At 30.1% G+C, this 18,818-nt stretch overlaps 2 protein-coding genes across 4 annotated transcripts; one reads left to right on the forward strand and one right to left on the reverse strand.

Moving 5' to 3' along the window:
- Positions 1-316: 316 nt before the first annotated feature.
- On the forward strand, positions 317-3,368 carry LOC111911775 (CBBY-like protein). Its single transcript, XM_023907517.1, has 11 exons — positions 317-654; positions 1,110-1,159; positions 1,252-1,315; positions 1,569-1,617; positions 1,711-1,779; positions 2,062-2,123; positions 2,229-2,309; positions 2,433-2,587; positions 2,673-2,757; positions 2,832-2,975; positions 3,155-3,368. Exons 1-11 carry the CDS (start codon positions 332-334, stop codon positions 3,258-3,260), a joined length of 1,188 nt encoding a protein of 395 aa, XP_023763285.1. The 5' UTR covers positions 317-331; the 3' UTR covers positions 3,261-3,368.
- Positions 3,369-4,058: 690 nt separating this feature from the next.
- On the reverse strand, positions 4,059-13,648 carry LOC111911774 (protein ZINC INDUCED FACILITATOR-LIKE 1). 3 transcript variants are annotated; one of them, XM_023907515.3, is made up of 17 exons: positions 13,356-13,648; positions 8,391-8,431; positions 8,235-8,295; positions 8,018-8,120; positions 7,836-7,938; positions 7,670-7,723; positions 7,344-7,406; positions 6,902-6,951; positions 6,742-6,817; positions 6,301-6,474; positions 6,007-6,094; positions 5,812-5,897; positions 5,537-5,644; positions 5,355-5,399; positions 4,857-4,945; positions 4,477-4,520; positions 4,059-4,375 (listed from the first exon to the last, which is right to left on the reverse strand). In XM_023907515.3, exons 1-17 carry the CDS (start codon positions 13,504-13,506, stop codon positions 4,284-4,286), a joined length of 1,428 nt encoding a protein of 475 aa, XP_023763283.1. In that variant the 5' UTR covers positions 13,507-13,648; the 3' UTR covers positions 4,059-4,283. The 3 variants fall into 3 exon arrangements, with proteins under 3 accessions (XP_023763283.1, XP_052622818.1, XP_023763284.1); XM_052766858.1 differs by lacking the exon at positions 13,356-13,648 and adding an exon at positions 11,401-12,392; XM_023907516.3 differs by lacking the exon at positions 13,356-13,648 and adding an exon at positions 8,652-9,164.
- Positions 13,649-18,818: the final 5,170 nt, after the last annotated feature.

Genomic DNA, 18,818 nt, shown 5'->3' on the forward strand with positions numbered 1-18,818 from the left:
ATTTGTTCTTGAGATAGGACAAATGATGTTTCATAACTATTTTTAATTATATATAAATTTTAAATAATCAATATAAAATTGGAAACAAAATTTATATATTATTAATTAAATAAATATATGATGTTTCATAACTATTTTTAATTATTAATATTATTTTTCTTTTTTCCTTGTTTCCAAGAGTTGTAACTTGTCATCGCAATTCCAATTCCCACCCTCAGGCTCAAGTGTCCCGCGATAGTTTGGGTTATTTGATAATTAGGCCCATAAGAGCCCAAATAGGTTCGTACATTGGCCGTATGACCCGTATATATGAATTGAAAACAGAATCTACATGCTGCAACTGCAACTGCAAAGATACGAAAGTATGCGGCTACTGGCCATAGAAATCGCACCTCTACGTACGGTTCTTGTTTCAACCGTCATTCCCGGCGCCGGCTCCGGCGGTGGTAGAAATATCAAAAGCATTGTCAAGTCACACAACCGCAATTTTGCCCAAGGTCTTGTTACTTCAGGTCGCATTCCTTCCTATAATTGTTGCCGCAAAAGCAAGCAGCGGCATTCTAGGGTTAATGCTGCAAATGCCTCCTCCGGCAGCGGTTCTGATGATCCGAGCAACTCAACTAGACAGCTGGCTGTTCTTCTCGAAGTTGAAGGGTAATCAATTTCTCTAATTCGTTACTAAACTTCGATTTTTGTTGGCTTCGAGATGCAAAATCTATGTGGATACTGTATTTAATCAAAGTCACCAACAACATATGCAAAATTGAGTATGAGTTTTGTTATCCAATCTACCAAGTACAGTTTTCGATTAGTTACCAGATTTCTCATGAAGTGTAGATTTTTTGTTTTCATCAGTTTTCAAGCTGGACTGAGTTCCTAAAATTTAGAATTTAAGAAGTCACAATGTTTCGTTTCTTATATGTGGTCAGAGTATGAATAAATTCAGTTACGCTAAAACTAGTAAGAATTTTCTATTTGTATCACTTGTAAAACTAATATAGTTAGCATACTTTTCTCATACAATTAAGATTTTTGCATCGATCGTAAGGCTAATTTATAAAAAAGTTGATTAACTTGTGTCTTTTTGATGAACTTTTACCATTTATCAGGGTCCTCATGGATGTATATCGCATGGGCAATCGTGAAGCCTTCAATTTAGGTGACCTGCAAATTTCTTTCTTTTTGTTTAATCAATGCTCTGTAAGTTTCTAACTTATGTAGATTGACGTTTTGCATCTCTAATTTATCCAGCATTTAAGAAATTGGGATTGGATTGTGCAAATTGGACAGAACCAATCTACTTAGATCTTGTAAGGTGTGTTTTGTTTTTAAGCTTATCTATTTGATTATCATCTTTTACTGCAAAACCAGATGGCTCAGCTCAGCCATTGTAGATCATGCTTTCAATTGTTTGGGAAATGATGTGTGTTCACATGATTAGAATGAGGACATATTTTCTTCCTGGATCTTCCTCTTTTCTTTCTTCCTTTCTTTTTCTGTTAAATGGATATGCTTATTTGACATTTTGTTTGTTCTTGGAGATTCTGACATACCAATTTACTTTGTAGGAAGAGCTTTGGTGGTGAGGAGGAAATGCTAACTTTGTACTTCAATAAGGTGATTTTTTTTCATATCAAATTATCAAATATGGATTACATATATCATCTTTCTATGGCTTTTTTTTTCTTCTATTGCTAATCCATTTCTCAGATAGGTTGGCCTACTTCACTCCCCACTAATGAGAAGGGAAGTTTCATGAAAAGTGTTCTGCGAGAAAAGGTCTGATTCATATAAATAAAGTCTTCTTTTTAATTAATTTCTAACTTTTTATCACTGAAAAATTCATTTCATTTGGATGAATAATCATTTTGCATACATTGAGAACTATAGTAATTATGTGTGCATGTCTATGAGTGACTCACATGAGATTTCTGCACAAATATTTGAGCAGAATATCATTATTGTCATGACTATTATCATTTAAATTTATTATTATTATTATTATTATTACTACTTCTTGGTGTTGTTTTTGATGTGCCAAGACAATGTGACTTTTGACAGCAAAAAGCATTGGAAGATCTTGTGATGTCAAAATCTTTGCCTTTGAGACCTGGTGCTGAAGAGTGAGTTGTGCAATCCTTTTCTGTAAATAATATTTGTCCTTATTTAGTGCATCATTTATTTATTTCAACTTGAATATGTTGTTTCTTTCTTTCTTTCTTCTACAGCTTTATTGATGATGCACATAAAGAAGGTGTTCCTGTTGTTGTACTAGCTGCCTACAGTAAAAGTGGTGAAAATATAGCAAAGTAATCTAAGTGCTTATACTTCCATTTTTGTGGTGGATTTTTCAAATTCCAATATGCTATAAATATAAATATAATAAACTAATCAATAGAAGTACATTGCTATTTCTTGCATTTAAATCACAGGCCAATTATCGAAAGGCTTGGCAAAGATAGGATGTCAAAAATTAAAATTGTTGGGAAGATGGAGGTGGAGGAAAGTTTTTATGGACAGCTTGTATTGGGTAAAGGAGTTTCTTCAAGTTTGGATGAGAAATTAATTAGTGAAGCAAGAAAAGCAGGTATATTATTATTATGATTATTATTATTACTAATCCTCATTAAAGGACAAAATGTAATCTAAAGGCTTTTTGCTTTTTGATACAGCTGCTATTGAGAAGCAAAAAATTGCTAAAGAGGTTGCATCAGCTCTGAAATTGAGTGTTGACATTGATACAACTTCAAGTGAAAGGTATGTTGTTTTGTAATTAGTTGTGTATATGTATTTATGATTTTTTAATAAAAACTAAATTTTCATGTATTCAGTGTAAAGAAAATTGTGGCTGCACTTAGAGCAGGAGCTGAATATGCAGAAGTAGGTGTTCCTGATTGTGTTCTTGTTGCTGGAAGTCTTCCTGGGGTGACTGCAGCTGAGCAAATTGGCATGCCATGTGTTGTTCTTCGCAGCAGGTATGATTTTATTTAGTTTATAGTTTTACTTTTTTAGAGTTTTCATAGAGTTGACTCTTGTAATTAACTTGACACCTATTTTTTTCGTATATAATGTCAATATGGACAACAGGTTATTTATCATTTGACCCTTTTAAACATACTTGAAGGTTTTTTTTTTTTTTTTTTTTTTTTTACAGATTGACATCGAGGGCTGAGTTTCCTTCAGCAGATGCAATATTGGATAGTTTTGGTGCTCCGGATTTGACAATATCAAGATTACGACAACTCAGATCTTCTTCATAAATACCCCAAAATCATCCAATTTTTGTATATGTTGTGGTATCTAGTATGTACTATGTATTTATTATAACATAATTTATCAAACACGAGAACTTTTATTGTTTGCTTTGATTCAAGTTGTTTCTGATTGTCCAAACAAAAAAGGCTCCCTTAAAGATGTAAAAAAAATGTTCATTATTTTAAAACAAATGACTAGAATCCTTTTGTATATATATATCCACTGAGGAATGAAAAGAAAGTTTTGGGTTTCACTTTGTTTTATCACTTGTATATCTCTCAGTGAAGGAACCGCTGAGTTTGTTTTTCCTTGATTCCATTTATAATTTTTAACCTTTTTTGGTTTGTATTTTGCATTGGAAATTGAGGAATGGGTTTTTTAGCCCCGCAAAATATGGGTATTTATTTATCATTTGACCAATTTGTTTTTAACGAAGTGGCTTGACCTGACTTATATTAAATTCGTTAATTAGCTTGTTTGATAGCCTTTATATACAACTATAAAAGATGCCATGGTTCACGGCGAATAAAAACTTTTGGTTATGCATGAGGCTTATAAAACAACTAGTAATACTGTTTTTTACAATCATATTTAGTACATTAATTTGTAACGCTAATAAAAATTTTTACATGTCAAACCAACCTCACTCGACTTGATGGACTCACACCCACAAATACTTGTTTTGACTATATAGCATGGGGTTTTACCAGTTTAATATTTTAGCAATAAAATTGACCCACTTTGACATAAAAAAAGACTAAAATTATTGGATTACTTGTTATAAAAAAATGGCAAAGAAAAAGTTGTAAAAAAAAACCCTTCTCTTCCTTATCTAGAATAATGAAATTATTAATAATACTACATGAAACATATTCTAACCCTTATAAAAATTACATCCAAAACCCAATACAATACAAGCGGCCTCTTTTTTACAGTTACAACAATAGTGAATAGATATTGACATTATTGAAAGTCTATGTATAAATGGTTACCCAATGTGAGTTGAGGCTAGATTTGAATGCTACCAACTAGTAATGGTGTGTGATCAAAAACGGTTTAAACGTCAATATAACTCCAATTGCTTCGATTATATTCAAAATGAAAAATATCATTTGGTCACCTGCGATACAAATTAAAAAAACGAACCATTAAATTTAACTTTTTTCTCAGTCCAGTCCAATGCATACCAAATGCTTATGCAGTACAAGGGAAAACACGTACCAGGAAGAAATGCTGCATTTTTTCTTTGTTGGGACCACGACAATCTACAAAAAAATAAAAAAATCAAAATAAAATAAATTGAGTTTTGATATTATTGCAAGTCGTCATATATTTAATATTAGAAGCATAAAATACAGAAAAAGGGTACTTGTGCTTTCGCCATTTTATCAATTTAGCTACTTAATTATTTTCTATAGTGGTTACATGATTATTATACTTCTTTTGACCCTTAAAGAAAACATTTTAACCGGGGAAAAATACAGATTAGCACAACATACTTTCACAATTTAATTGTTTTAGCCAATAAACTATTATTTTTTTTTATTGATTTAGCCTCTCAACTCTTATTATAATAATCACATAAAAAGAATAATACTCACAGTGCTCCTCCACAAGCTGGACCAATGGCTTTGCAAATTGACTGCATAGTCATGGCTATACCATTCGCTGCACCTCTTTGGTGTTGATCCTATTAATTATATTATTGATGTAAATTTATAAAATATAAAAGTTAATTTACACACATGAATAACAATGAAATATAAAGAAGGGCTAAATGCAAGAAATAACAACACACTTTCGTTTCTTTTTATTACAACATTCTACTTTCAACTTTTTTTTCCTTCTTAATTTATTGTAAACTTTGAAAAAAATTCTAATAGGAGCATTCTTCTTTCAGTTTTTTTTTTCTTTTCTTATTAAAACTACACAATTGTAGCAGTGAAAATTGCTTTGTATTTGGATGACAATGCTATAATTGGGTAGATTCTTCAAAGTACAATGTTGTAATAAATAAATAAATCAATGAAAATGCATTGTTACTTTTTGAATCTAACCCTAAAATGAATAGGATATAGAACTGAGGAGGCGAAGATTACCACAGCTTTATTTTGCAGCATGAATGTCCCTGTTATGATAGATACCTGTTGATGACAAGAAACCAAAATTATCATATGATAAAAATAATTATAACATTGTTGCTATTTCTTGCATTTTGAATAAATATGTGCAAATCTTATCTTATACTAGCGTAGACAGATTTAGTCCCTGAAAAACTTACAGATAAAACATTCTTTATAATGGATGCACAATTTAAAGTCAACGAGAGAGCAAATCCAGTCAACATGGCTATGAATGGATAACTTGTGAGTAGTGGTATAGACACAACCTACACAAAACATATTCAAATCCACTTATCAAACAAACCTCCCATTTATCAAGATTCATATATAAAACCCTTTTTTTTCTCGTGCAAAATCAATACTTACATCAAAAATGAATAATTAAATTAAAGAAATGGTAAAAGAAAAACTAAATTAAAGAAAAACTGCTTACTCCTGCAATACGAGCTACTACTATGGGGCCAAATATCCTCTCCATAATTGGATACAATGTGAATTGGAAGACAAGAAGTCCAACCCCTACAAAAGGTTGAAAATAAAACATTGTAATAGAAAGAAATGGAAATGGGATGTGTATTATTTATCCACAAATTAATGAAACAACATTGTTATTTCTTAAAATTCTTACCTGTAACAGATAAAACTGTCCCAACATCCTCAGTAGTATAATTCAATCCCCCCAAACTCTTAGGGCTCACAGCCCACAATGAGAAAATCTGTAAAAAAGATAAAAGAAAACACCATGTTACGGATTCTTGATTTCATCATGTTACCATATGATTTAATATTAGGGTTTCTTGATTTGAGTTTGTTACCTTATGACTGGTTTAGTTTTCTTTTTGTGGTCTAGAATTGTATATAAATCAATAAACCCTAGCCCTAAATCAATCCTAGGGTAAAAGAGGAAAGAAGGTAAACTTACCTCTGAGTAAGCCATGTCATGAAGTGAAAAAACACAGTAGACAATAATAGAAGACATTAGTGGCCAGTTTTTCAGGAGGCTTCCTAAACTTGAATCTTTTCCTTCATTTGACTTTCCCTCAGTTTCATATGAAGCAGACTCCAACTCGTCTTTTTTATGAAAATGTAATGTTTCCTACAGTTTGAGAAAATTAGTTAAATGCAAGAGATAACAACCTATTTTTATTATAGCATCTTGCTTTCATTTCTTTCTGTTAAAGCATATTGTATGTTAAAAAACATACCAAGGTATAGCAATATCAGATTAGATACAAAGCAATTTTCACAGCTATAATCGAATAGATTTTCTTTTTCTTTTTTTTCATTTTTCAAAGTACATTGTCCAAATAAGACAAAAAAAAATTGGGAAGTATAACAAAAACAGAGAGTTTAAATTGCATACCGGAAGCCAAAATGCAGCAATGGTCACAAAAAGTGCAAAAATGGAGATACAAAGGCAAGGCAATAAGTATGGAAATCTGCATCACAAGTCAAAGTTTTAATTTGTTGCCACATAAAAACATAATAATAATATAATTATTATGAAGAAATAAATAAGTCACCTCCCAAATAGAGAATCCGAAGATACTAGAGCAGGAAATTTCTCTGCAGGCTTAATTTAAACAAAAAACAAAAATATAAAAAGAATTAACAAAGAAAAAAACAGAATGATTATCACAAATGAAAGTATGATGCTACAGTAATACACAAAATAGAAAGAAAAAAAAAAGTACCCTCCCTTTTATTGCACTTAAAGAAACTTTTGTAAAACTAATCCCCTTTGAGATATGTAAATCATGCTTACTAAGGAGAAATTTAAGTCCATTGGATTCTCATTGACTTATAGAATCCAAATTTTTTGCATGATTATGATAAAAAAGATTGTGACCCGTTATTAATGAAGTTGTGAATGGACATGTATACCCTTCCTTCAATCAATTTTCTAGATGTTATATGCAATTGGCATAGAGCATATATTATAAAGATACAAGTAGAGATATAAACCTGTGCAAGGTAACCTCCCAAAGCTGGGCCAATGATGAGTCCTATTCCCCATGATGTACTAATCTGTAATAAATTACTCATTTGTTAAAAAGGAAATATTGTATAAAATCATTAATAAAAGAATTTTGCAAATTTCATCCATTCACAGATATATCATGTTTGAAGGGGAGGGGATAAAAATGAAACTAAACCACTACTATTTGAAATATTCATGTTGCTTATTGTTCTAATAAAACAATAACAAGTATCTGATAATATATCAACTTGAAATTGGAATCTTTTTATGTATTAAGAAAGAAAGAAAATAAAAGGGGACAATTGCTTACAGCTGACAATCCCAAGGCTTGATGTTCCTCAGGGAAAAGTTCACATGCATATGCCTGTATATTCGCAGAAAGTTTAAATTTAAAAACTTTATAACTTTACACATTTTTAAGATACTAAAAATATGTGAGTCCATTAATTTGTTGTAGGGTAAGGACTAAGGAATACCTTTATTGGTCCAAGTAGCCCATTTAAAAATCCAAGAAGAAACCTTGTAGCAATAGCCATCCAATAATTTACACTAAAACCAAAAAGTGTGTTGAAAATAACCCTGAAAAGATTAAAACCACAACAACTATGAGGAAAAAAAAACGGATTAAGAAAACAATTTAAGTGAAGAAGTCACTAACACTGTTGATGTGCCCAAAAGAATAACTGGTTTGCGACCATATCTATCAGCCACCACTCCCCAAAACACAGATGTCATTGCCCTTCCAATCATATATGCAGACCCTTCATAACATTCACAAACACATGATATACACTAGGGGTACATTTTATTCTGAGGATGAAGAGGGCATTTACGTCTTTTTCAATATTGAAACATAATGGGGAAAAGTTGCTTACCAACAAAACCTGCATAGTAACTAATGTCCTCCTCTTTCTCCGCAATGTTGAAATCCTTTATCTACAATAGAAATAAAAAAATCATCATTATGACGATGAGGAGGGCATTTTAGTCTTTAGCACAGAAGAGATGGAGATGGAGATGAACAGACTTACCATGAAATAAAGAAATGGAAAGAGAGATGATATTGGGAGTGCTGTAAAGGAAAAATGGAAATAGGTATTAGAGATGGTTTTTCTTTCTACATAATTTAAGATGAATAAAGACTGTAATTAGAAGTCAAAGATTTCATGCGCAGCTTTTGAGTAACATTGAAAAATTACTACTAAATAGTAAATACTAATCATTAACTTTTTTAATCTAAATGCACAATAAGACATACAAAAACAACTAACATGAACATGACAGTTTCTTACCAACACAGAGCACTACAATCCATATATATACCACTTCCTTTATTGGTAACCCGGTATGCAGCTCTTTATACTGATCCACATTACAACCAGGGCACTTTTCATAATATACCTTATTCAATAATGGCTTCTTAAACTCCTTCCCACCCATTTCATAAAAGCAAACTAATGGCGGGAGAACGAAAGAAAAGGGAAACGATTCTGTTTTATTGAAGTAGGGATCTCAGACTCCGATTTTCATAAACTACTCGCGTTTTTGGATACCCGGTTTGATGTTGATTGATTGGGTTAGTTCTGGACAATGCCATAATGGCGGTGGTTCAGACATTTTGTCGAACAGATGCGATGCAGTGCAATAATTAAAGTTCCAACAGAAATTAGGAGATCGGTTTTAATGACAAGATGACAAACGAGCATCGAAATCGAACCATACTATCGTTTTCTTCTCTTTTACGTTTCACATTTTAAAATGATTGTACGTGGAAGACGTAAGCAATCGGCTGTGGATAAACCAATAATTTTGAAAAAAAAAAAAAAAAAAAAACCCGAAGATTTCCAGAGTCGTGAACATGTGAAATTGTATAATTTGGAGTTTCATTTCATGCAAAGACAAAAAATTTCCATGTCTATTTGTCTGGTAAGGCGGTGGCGATGGATTTTATCATGGCCACGACGGCGGAGGTTTGGTGGTGGTTAGTGGTTACTTTTCTTCACATCGATATTTTCTGTCAATTCATTTTTAGCTGTATCAAAAACATCCACACATTCTCGCTTTAAAGTTTAAACACAAAATTGTTCCAAAGTTTCAGTGGGGTTAACTTGCATGAAAGTTACAATTCATATTCGTTTTTTATTTTAATCTTTTGTTCCATTTTTTTAATATAATTTTGTTAAATGTTTGGGATGTGTTTGATGCGTCAAAACTATTAACTTAAGTTGGTTTATTTTTCGAGTTTTTTTTAAAACTATTAACTTAAGTTGGTTTATTTTTCGAGCTTTTTTAAGATTATTATGTTTGACAAGTTAAAAAATAGTTTATAAGCTAGTTTTTTAAAAAGTCAATTAGACTAGCTTTTTATGATTTTTATTAAAAAAAATCTTAATATCATCATAATTAATTATATAAATATATTCTTCTAAATGTCTGTTTTATGTCATTTTGTATCTTTCAGTTAATTTTACCAAACGTTATTTTTTATTAGCTAGTTTTTAAGCTATCAACTGACTTTTCATATACCAATTAATTTTTCAACTATCAGTTATCTTTTTAATCAACAACTAACTTTTCAACTAATATGTTAAACATAACTTAAATATACAAAAAAAAAAAAATAGATATTTTATTACCTAAATGAAAACTAATATGTCCCGTTATTACTTTATGTAAATATTTTTTTTGATATTTAGTAATTATACTTTTGCTAAAAGTAGAAAAAACAAAAACAAACAAAAAAAGATGATAAAGTCTTGGGTTCGAGACTTGTTAATGATAGTTGATAGGGTCTTTTTAGTTCCACACATTCTCGCTTTAAAATTTTATTTATATATGAGTGTTCGGCAAAAATAACTGAAAACTTTTAAACCTTGTAAAATCACATAAAATGGTTTATCTAAAACAGGTCATTGATTTGAGAAAAAAATCAATTTGCAAAAATTAAGCTAAAAGCTTTCAAAAACTATGTGCCAGACATGCCTATAGTGTACATACAGTTGTTCGATGTAGGCTGATTAGGTTTCCAAATTCAACCTTTTTGGAGTTGCGATAAAAACCGAAAGGAAAAACCAAACTTTTAGGTAGCAACTTATTTTTGGTATCAATATTACACACAAGCAGAATAATACACGTACATTGAATTGAAACAATTCTCCCTAATAAGAAATTGGTTTAGTCAAGGAAGAAAATGAAAACAACAACACGTTTCAAACCCATGTCACGTTTCTTTCACCAAAAGTCTAAAATACACACACAAAACCTATTGTTAAAGAGTGGCCCAAAACATGTGATTTTTCCCTACTTTTTATTAAAAGATTCTATATTTAGATATTTTATTACGTAGTATTCTAAGTTTTATGTTATGTTATAAGATAATATTCTTGTAACATGTTTAGTTTGACAAGCTTTAACAAATATGTCATTTTAAAATTCAAATTCAAATTCAAATTTGGTAACGATGGATTGAATAATGATTTCACAAAAATTGTAATATTCCATATCATTTACTGTGAAAAATGTTGATTTAAAATATTTTGAGTAAAGTGCAAAAATTATCACCCTTTTATGTCGTTTTCTTTTGTTCTTGAAAATGATCTCTTTACAAAAAAGGTTCTTCTTTTATTACGATTTTGGCCATATTCAAAATAAAATATAATATAATATTTTTTTTCCAAATTTTGTGCTTCATTCAAACTTATCATTCTTTTTTATCTTCCAACTAATTTCATGATACCAACATGCGTTATTATTAAAACACACATTTTCACTACTATTTCATGTAGCGTTCGAATAACATTGAATAATTATTTACTATTAAACATCACTTCCCTAGTATAAGGTTTTGTTTGGCAGAAATAAATTAACTTATTGTAATTTAGCGTTTGCTAAGACTACAAAAATAACTTATCATAACATGTAAGCAAGTTTTTTTTTTTTTTTTTTTTTTTTTGATAAATTAGCTTGGGATAGCTTTATTGAAAAATTAGTTTATAAATTAAAAATTAGTTAAATAAACAGTTAGACATGACTGTTGCTTACCAGTAGAGAGCACAAGGAACCATATACATAACACTTCCTTTATCGGATACCCTGTTTGCAGCTCTTTGTACTGATCCACATTACAACCAGGACAGTTTTTATAGAATACCTTGTTCAAAAGTGGCTTCTTAAATTCATTGCCACCCATTTCATATAAATTAAAACCCCAATTCAGCTGTCAAAAAATGTCTAGAAATTGATTCTTCTCAAAAGGATATGATCATGTTAGTTGAGGGAGAAATGAGAATGATCGAAAATGAAAATGTAAACGATTCTTTTTGTTGAAGTAGGGAACTCATACTCCGATAATTACAATATAAAATGGGTGAAATTTTAACTTAAGAAACATCGTTATTTAGGCTGCAGATCATGACATCATCACATATGTCACTAATTGAGAGGCCATCGATGGAGACACCAAAGGATAGATGATATCAGAATTCAAATCAAACATTGGGATTTGATTGAATTGATTAGTTGATAGGGCTGGGTGAGGCATATAATCGAACACATGGTGTGCAGACGACAAACGACCACCGATTGGATCTCGACTGTAGCCGCCATCACCCACCACATTGTCGTTTTCTTCTCTTACGTCTCTCATTTTTTAAAAAATATTCTACAAGGAAGACGTAAGCAAATCCGCGATGGAGATAAACCAAGAATTTAGAATCGAAGCATAAAGCGTTGCCAAAATCGTAAAAATGTGAAATTTTTATCTCTTCCGAAAACATTAGTGCTTTTGGTGTTCTTGCATGCTTAAAGATGAAGTGGTGGTAATAGATTTTACCACGGCGGAGCTTTTTGTCGGCGGTGGTTACTTTCGTTTTCTTGATGAAATGACTCGAATTAATTCCCAAAATAATCGGCAGACGTGGTTGAAAAATATAAGGCTTTGGATTTATTCTTATTTGTACACGTATATTCTAACTTTGTATCAAATACACCTTTTTTTACCCAAATCATTAATAATAATTTCCTATAAATGAATAGTGAAAATGTTAACTTTTTTATTATTATTATTATTATTATATCCTTGTAATTTATTTAAGACAGTTTACTTTGATTTTTTACTATGACTTTTGTAACGTCATATTTTATATAAATCCGACTGTTTTATGTTCATCTAAATAATAATATGTAAATTTTTCAGAAACTGAAACGGAAAAGTGTCCTCAATACGACATAATTTTAATCATATATATAAATTATTTATTGGTTAAATTTAATTCTTTTGATTCCATTTGAAATAAAATGAAAACACGCACACACACCACATAATACTTACCCACATTTAAATGGACAAAAATCTCAGTTGGCAAAAATGAAATGAGCCTCACGTTTCAAACTTATATCATGTTTTTTTCACCAAGACTGAAATATATATATATATATATATATATATATATATATATATATATATATATATATATATATATATATATATATATATATATATATATATATACTTTGTAAAAGGCATTTAATGTATAAATGTTGAACCATTTGTGTACCAATTGCTTGATTTAGGATTTGTTTTATTCTCGACAGTAATATACTAAGGCGGCCACACATGTCTCGAGTTTACTGAAAACAAATTAAAATAGGAAAAACCTTCAAAAAGATTTTATTAAATTCTTTAACTTTTGAACTTTATTATTATTATTAAATTCTTGTTTTTGAAAAGTTATTTTCTATATTTTACTGATAAACTCATATTTCTTTTACAAAATTTGCAAATATATTTTTATATGTATATTTTCAGTTAACACTCTTCTATGTCATTTTATATATTCTTATCTCACTTATCAATTTTACCAAAGATGAGTACTTTATCGGCAACATTTAATTTATAAGACAAAAACTGGTTCTTAGTTGAAATTAACTTTTCAAGCTACAAACATATTCTTAATTAAACTTGAAGGAATAAATAAAAGCATTAGCAATATACTTACCAACACATAAGACCACGATCCAAATAAAAATGAGCTCCTTAATGGGTAACCCCTTTTGCATCCGTTTTTGACGATCCACTTTACAACCCGGGCAGTTTTCATGGTAAACTTGCTCCAAAAGCTCCTTTTTTAGCTCACTGTTGTTCGTCATTTGTTGAATCAAGATTCAACCCTTTAAAAAAATCGCACTTTCTGTCTTTTGATCTGAAATCAAACCGAGTTTTTCTCCTCGTTCTTTCTCTCGGTAGAGAAAAAGAGTCGGAGGAGGAAAATGGAATTGGGCAAAAAGATAAAAATCTACGGACTTCACTCAATAATATATACCATAAGTAAGTTACAATAATGGTCCCTGAATTGTAACTAATTTGGCAATTTAAACCTTATTAAGTTATGACTTTAGCCCTGTAATTAATAAGTGACAAAATACTCCCTCCATGTAATAATGTTATGAGTGAGTTGGTGAAGATGGAGAGTGGTATGTGTTGATGAAATAAAAGAGTTGGTTTATAAATTAAACAAGTTTATCCACCTACATTAGTTATGTATGATTTAACGAATAATATTGGATACACAAATTTTGACTTGAAATATTTTGGTTGATAGAAATATATAAGGGTGTAAATGAATTGAATAAATGCAAACAAGGGTTTGTTCATGTTCGATCATTTAAGTTAACCGAACAAATGAACAAATACAAACAGATAAACGAACGAGTTTTGTTATTCATGTTTGTTCATTTAACAAATTACATTGTTCATGTTCGTGTACATGTTAAACACACAAAACTAAACAAATACAATTGAACATATATAAACATAAACGAACATATAATATAGTAATGTAATAAAAATAATAATTGAACATATATAATCATAATAAACTTAAACGAACGAACATAAATGAACGTTCATGAACATAAATGAAAGAACAAGACTATCGTTCATGTCCATTCGTTTAACTAAACGAACAACAATGTGTGCTCATTTTCATTTATTTATTAAATGAACGAACATAAACGAATTTCCCGCCAAACGGTTCATTGAACGTTCAGTTCGTTTACAGCCCTAAAATATATAATTGAATAATATTTATAGTGGCTTAACAAGTTCGATATGTGTGGGGTGCCATTTCATATACCATCTTTGCATCACACCTTGGTTTTCTTTTTACTATGGATGCTAATAAGAGATTGTAATAGGGTTTGAGGTCTGAGGAATACATTGGACCCAATCCAAAATTTCATCCCCAAATTATTGCCCATATATTCATTATATCCAGCGGTGAATATAAATACATCATCATCTCCATCTTCAACGGGAGAACGATAATCTCTAGGAATTGGGATTTTGTTGGAAAAAAGTGGTTTGTATCTCCACTTCGGAACCAATAACAAAGTTGTGTTCTAGCTCTACTTCGTAATAGTTTATTACAAGATAACTTCATTTTGATATGGCATACGAGTCAAAAGAAGTTGTTATGAATGGGATATTGATTGTTAAAGTATTGCGTTTAAAATAAATGTTTAGAAAGTTGAAGGGCATATGAAAACTATAGAAATTAACATTTAAGCCACATTATATGTGGTTGAATTATAGCTTTGAATAAATAAACACATGAAATCAATGTTGTTTGTATATATTAAAATTTATAGTCAATAGAATTATAGGAAAAAGGAATCACACACATTCTTTAAACAACAAAAATAGCACTACAATCACAAGGCGTAAGTTGCTCAACCCGCGGAAAGAGAGGTGACAAAATTCTGGTGTAGAATATATAGAGGTAAATTAGATGTATTTTTTAAGTTGGGATTTGTGTATTTTTAAAGATATGTTATCTGCTATTATGTCCTGTGAGACAAACATCCAATACTTTGAATGGGATCTGGTTTAAGGAAAATATGTGTTACGTATGTCTCATACAATCCGGGTGCTATTGATCAATTTTGATTTTTATATTTTTTGGGTTGCAAGGTTCGAATATGGGTTTTACATGAATCAGGATCACTAACATAAGTTTAAAAATTCTACTAAAACAAATAAACATTAAAGATTACATATTCACAAAACAAAAAGGTAAATCAAGTTATTTAAATTATTACTAATCATATAATAGGATTGTATGTACTAAAATATAAACATATGAATGAACGAAAAGTTCCAACATGTTTATGGTGGTACTTATATTATTTGTACGCCAACATAAACATATGGTTAAACGGGATATTAGCACCTTATATTCTTTTTCGAGATCCTAATATTGATCGGATCTATAGGAATCGGAATTCAATCACTAACAATGCAAACATAAAAAGCGAAAAGAAAGAAGCATTGGAAAAGTGTCATGTTTGAGATAATAATAAACCAAGAAGGACAAGTTGGAGCTAGCCACTTGGCTTATAAGATATTTCTAACCGGATGGTCTTAGGTTCAATTCCAGACAAAATATTAACTCACCGTTCTAAAACAACAACAACAACAACCAAGAAGGAAAAACTTTATTTTGTTTAATCATAAAAATCTTTTGAAAACAGTTTTGAGAGATTTTAAGTTGTTTGTTACTTTTTTCTTTTGGGTTACGGCTAGAAATGCTAGATGGCGTTTTAATTGGACAGGGTGCTTACAAAATCATAGCATATCTATTTTCTCTATGTAATTTCTAGCTTTTTGTTAGTTTTTTAATAAATTTGTCACCATTCTAAACAAAATATAAGATCTCGACATAACAATAACTAAATATATACTCCATATGAGTTTATATTGTCTCTAGTTCATATGAGTTTTGACTCCTTATAACCAGCATAATTGTAAACCTAAGAAATTATATTTCTAAAGTTTTGAACATGGGCTTTCCTTTACGATGACGAACTTGAAAATTAATTTTTTTTTGGTTGTGTAATTTGTAAAACATGATGGATAAGTCCCTAAATATGTCACGTATGTTTTTTAAAGCATGTTCAACAATTAAGATAAGAAAGTATCTTCTTAATGTATCATCCTATCAGCTCTAAACATGTTTTTTGTAAAAAATTTGAAATCCACGGCGGGTAAAATTTTGAACTTCATAAATATCATGACAGTTGCTAAAACAATGGTCATTTACTGATATCTATTTATAGAAAATGTTCATTTTCATGATTATACATAAGTTAAGCATCATGTTTACACAAGATTAGTAAATATGTGTGTAACCAAACAAAGATTAGTGAATATTTGTGTAACGAATTGAATGTCTATTTACTTCATTACCTACACATACAAGATAATAGAAAATAGTCATGTTTCCATTTAGGGACGGATATAGGAGTTTCTTTGTGCAGATATAGGGGGTTTTCAGAAATTTTGTAGCATAGTATAAATTTTTTAAGAAATTTTATAGGGTAATGTAAATTTTTCGACATGGCACCTCTAAAATCATGTGTTATCCTTAAGATTTTGTCATGTATCCCCACTGTTTCCATCCGTAGACATGAAAAGTTAGAAAATTTTAAATAAAAGGACATAAGTCAAAGAGCATTTTTTGAATGAACAAAACGAACATTGTATAATATTAGAGGGACTATTTTGTACCTAAGAAAAAATGAATGTATTGATAATACTATTTATACAACGATGAGATCATTGCTAACGTGTCTCAAAGTACATGCATGAGAACGATTAGGAGGAATCAAATGAGACCCGTCTTGAGGCATTAATGTAATTTAGCATTTCTTCCATTGAATGGCTATTTACCTTCTCTCGATATCAAATCTTGACGGCGACAACTATCCCTTTTATCATCGAATTATATTATGTTATATTATAAATAAAATATTTTTCCTTTCGTCGTATTTATTTCCGAAACTTTCATAATTTTTTAAGTTTTTCCTAATGACATTATAAATTTTATATCATATTAAATAAATAAATAAAGAGATAATGACTTTTAAAAAGGTAATGTATTTTTTGATTTATACACATTTAGTCACTGCCTTTTATTTTCGTCCACATTACCTCTTCAACTTATTAAACTGTACACATTTAATAATTATGACCGGCTACTCCAAGTTAGCCGGTAAAAATGATTTAATAGGGTAATATATTTCTCACTTTGTACACATTTAGTCCTTAATATTTTTGTAAACATTTAGTCATTAATATTTTTTTGTTGCAAAATAAGTCGTTTTTGTTTTTGTACTCGTTCCGTACTTATGAATGATTTCTTTAGGTTTTTCTCACGACATTTTATGTGGGATAGTCATATGGAGTGATATAGGTTGAGGTGGTTCAACTATATGTTGTAGGCCAAGATATCGGATGCGCGTCGGCTGTAAGGTGTAGGCACGGAGGCTCGAGAAGAGCGGTTGGGTTAAGGCGGCATGCCAACAAACCCTGGGTATTCCAGTCTGATGACTGATTGGACTTGTTGCATGTTGACATTCTAGTCCGATGACCGATTGGGTCAAGGTATTCCAATCTGATGAGTTTGGGCTCGTTATGCATGATAATACGTTTGTTGTATCGAGTATTTTGGGTAAAACTCACAAAACTTTGTGCTTAACTAGTTGTTTATGTTTTCAGATTCTATCGTTGATCGTGGGAAGGCGAAGTCATGATTGTACACACTCATCAACAGTATTGAAGATTCATCGATTCTTATATTACTCTGGTTTTTGTTAAATGTATTTTGGAATAAACGTTTTATCTTAATAATGGATTTATAATTAGGGACTTTTGCCTTATTTAAAAATGAAAATGTTTGGTTGTGAAAATGAGACATTACACATAAACATCAACAGCCCCACACACTTAATCAATGATTGTACCACGTAAGATGTCGTGAGAAAAACTTAAAGAAATCATTCATAAGTACTGAATGAGTACAAAAACAAAAATGACTTATTTTGAAACAAAAAAAAATATTAAGGACTAAATGTGTACAAAAATATTAAGGACTAAATGTGTACAAAATGAGAAATATATTACCCTATTAAGTCATTTTTCCCGGCTAACCTGGAGTAATCAGTCATAAGGTTTGAATGTGTACAGTTTAACAAGCTGAAGGGGTAAATGTGGACGAAAAAAAACTCAATGACCAAATGTGTACAAATCGAAAAATATATTACCCTTTTAAGTCATTATCCCATAAATAAATCTACCTAAAATATACACTTGTAATTATTTGAAAAATCCGTATGATTCGTAATATATATATATATATATATATATATATATATATATATATATATATATATATATATATAAAAGATCATGTGAGACGGTTTAATTTTGTGAGACCATAAGATCACTTTTTTTCTAGTGAAATATTCTAATATTCTAGTGTTCATAAAAATTAAATATGTTTATATTCAAATATTCGAAAACGATAATTTTAACATAATTTACATTAAAATATTTTAAAACATTAAATGTTAAAATATATTTCATATTCTATTTTTACGAACAATAGAATATTAGAATATTT

This window comes from Lactuca sativa, chromosome 8 (genome assembly GCF_002870075.4).
Source record: "Lactuca sativa cultivar Salinas chromosome 8, Lsat_Salinas_v11, whole genome shotgun sequence".
NCBI classification, from domain to species: Eukaryota; Viridiplantae; Streptophyta; class Magnoliopsida; order Asterales; family Asteraceae; genus Lactuca; species Lactuca sativa.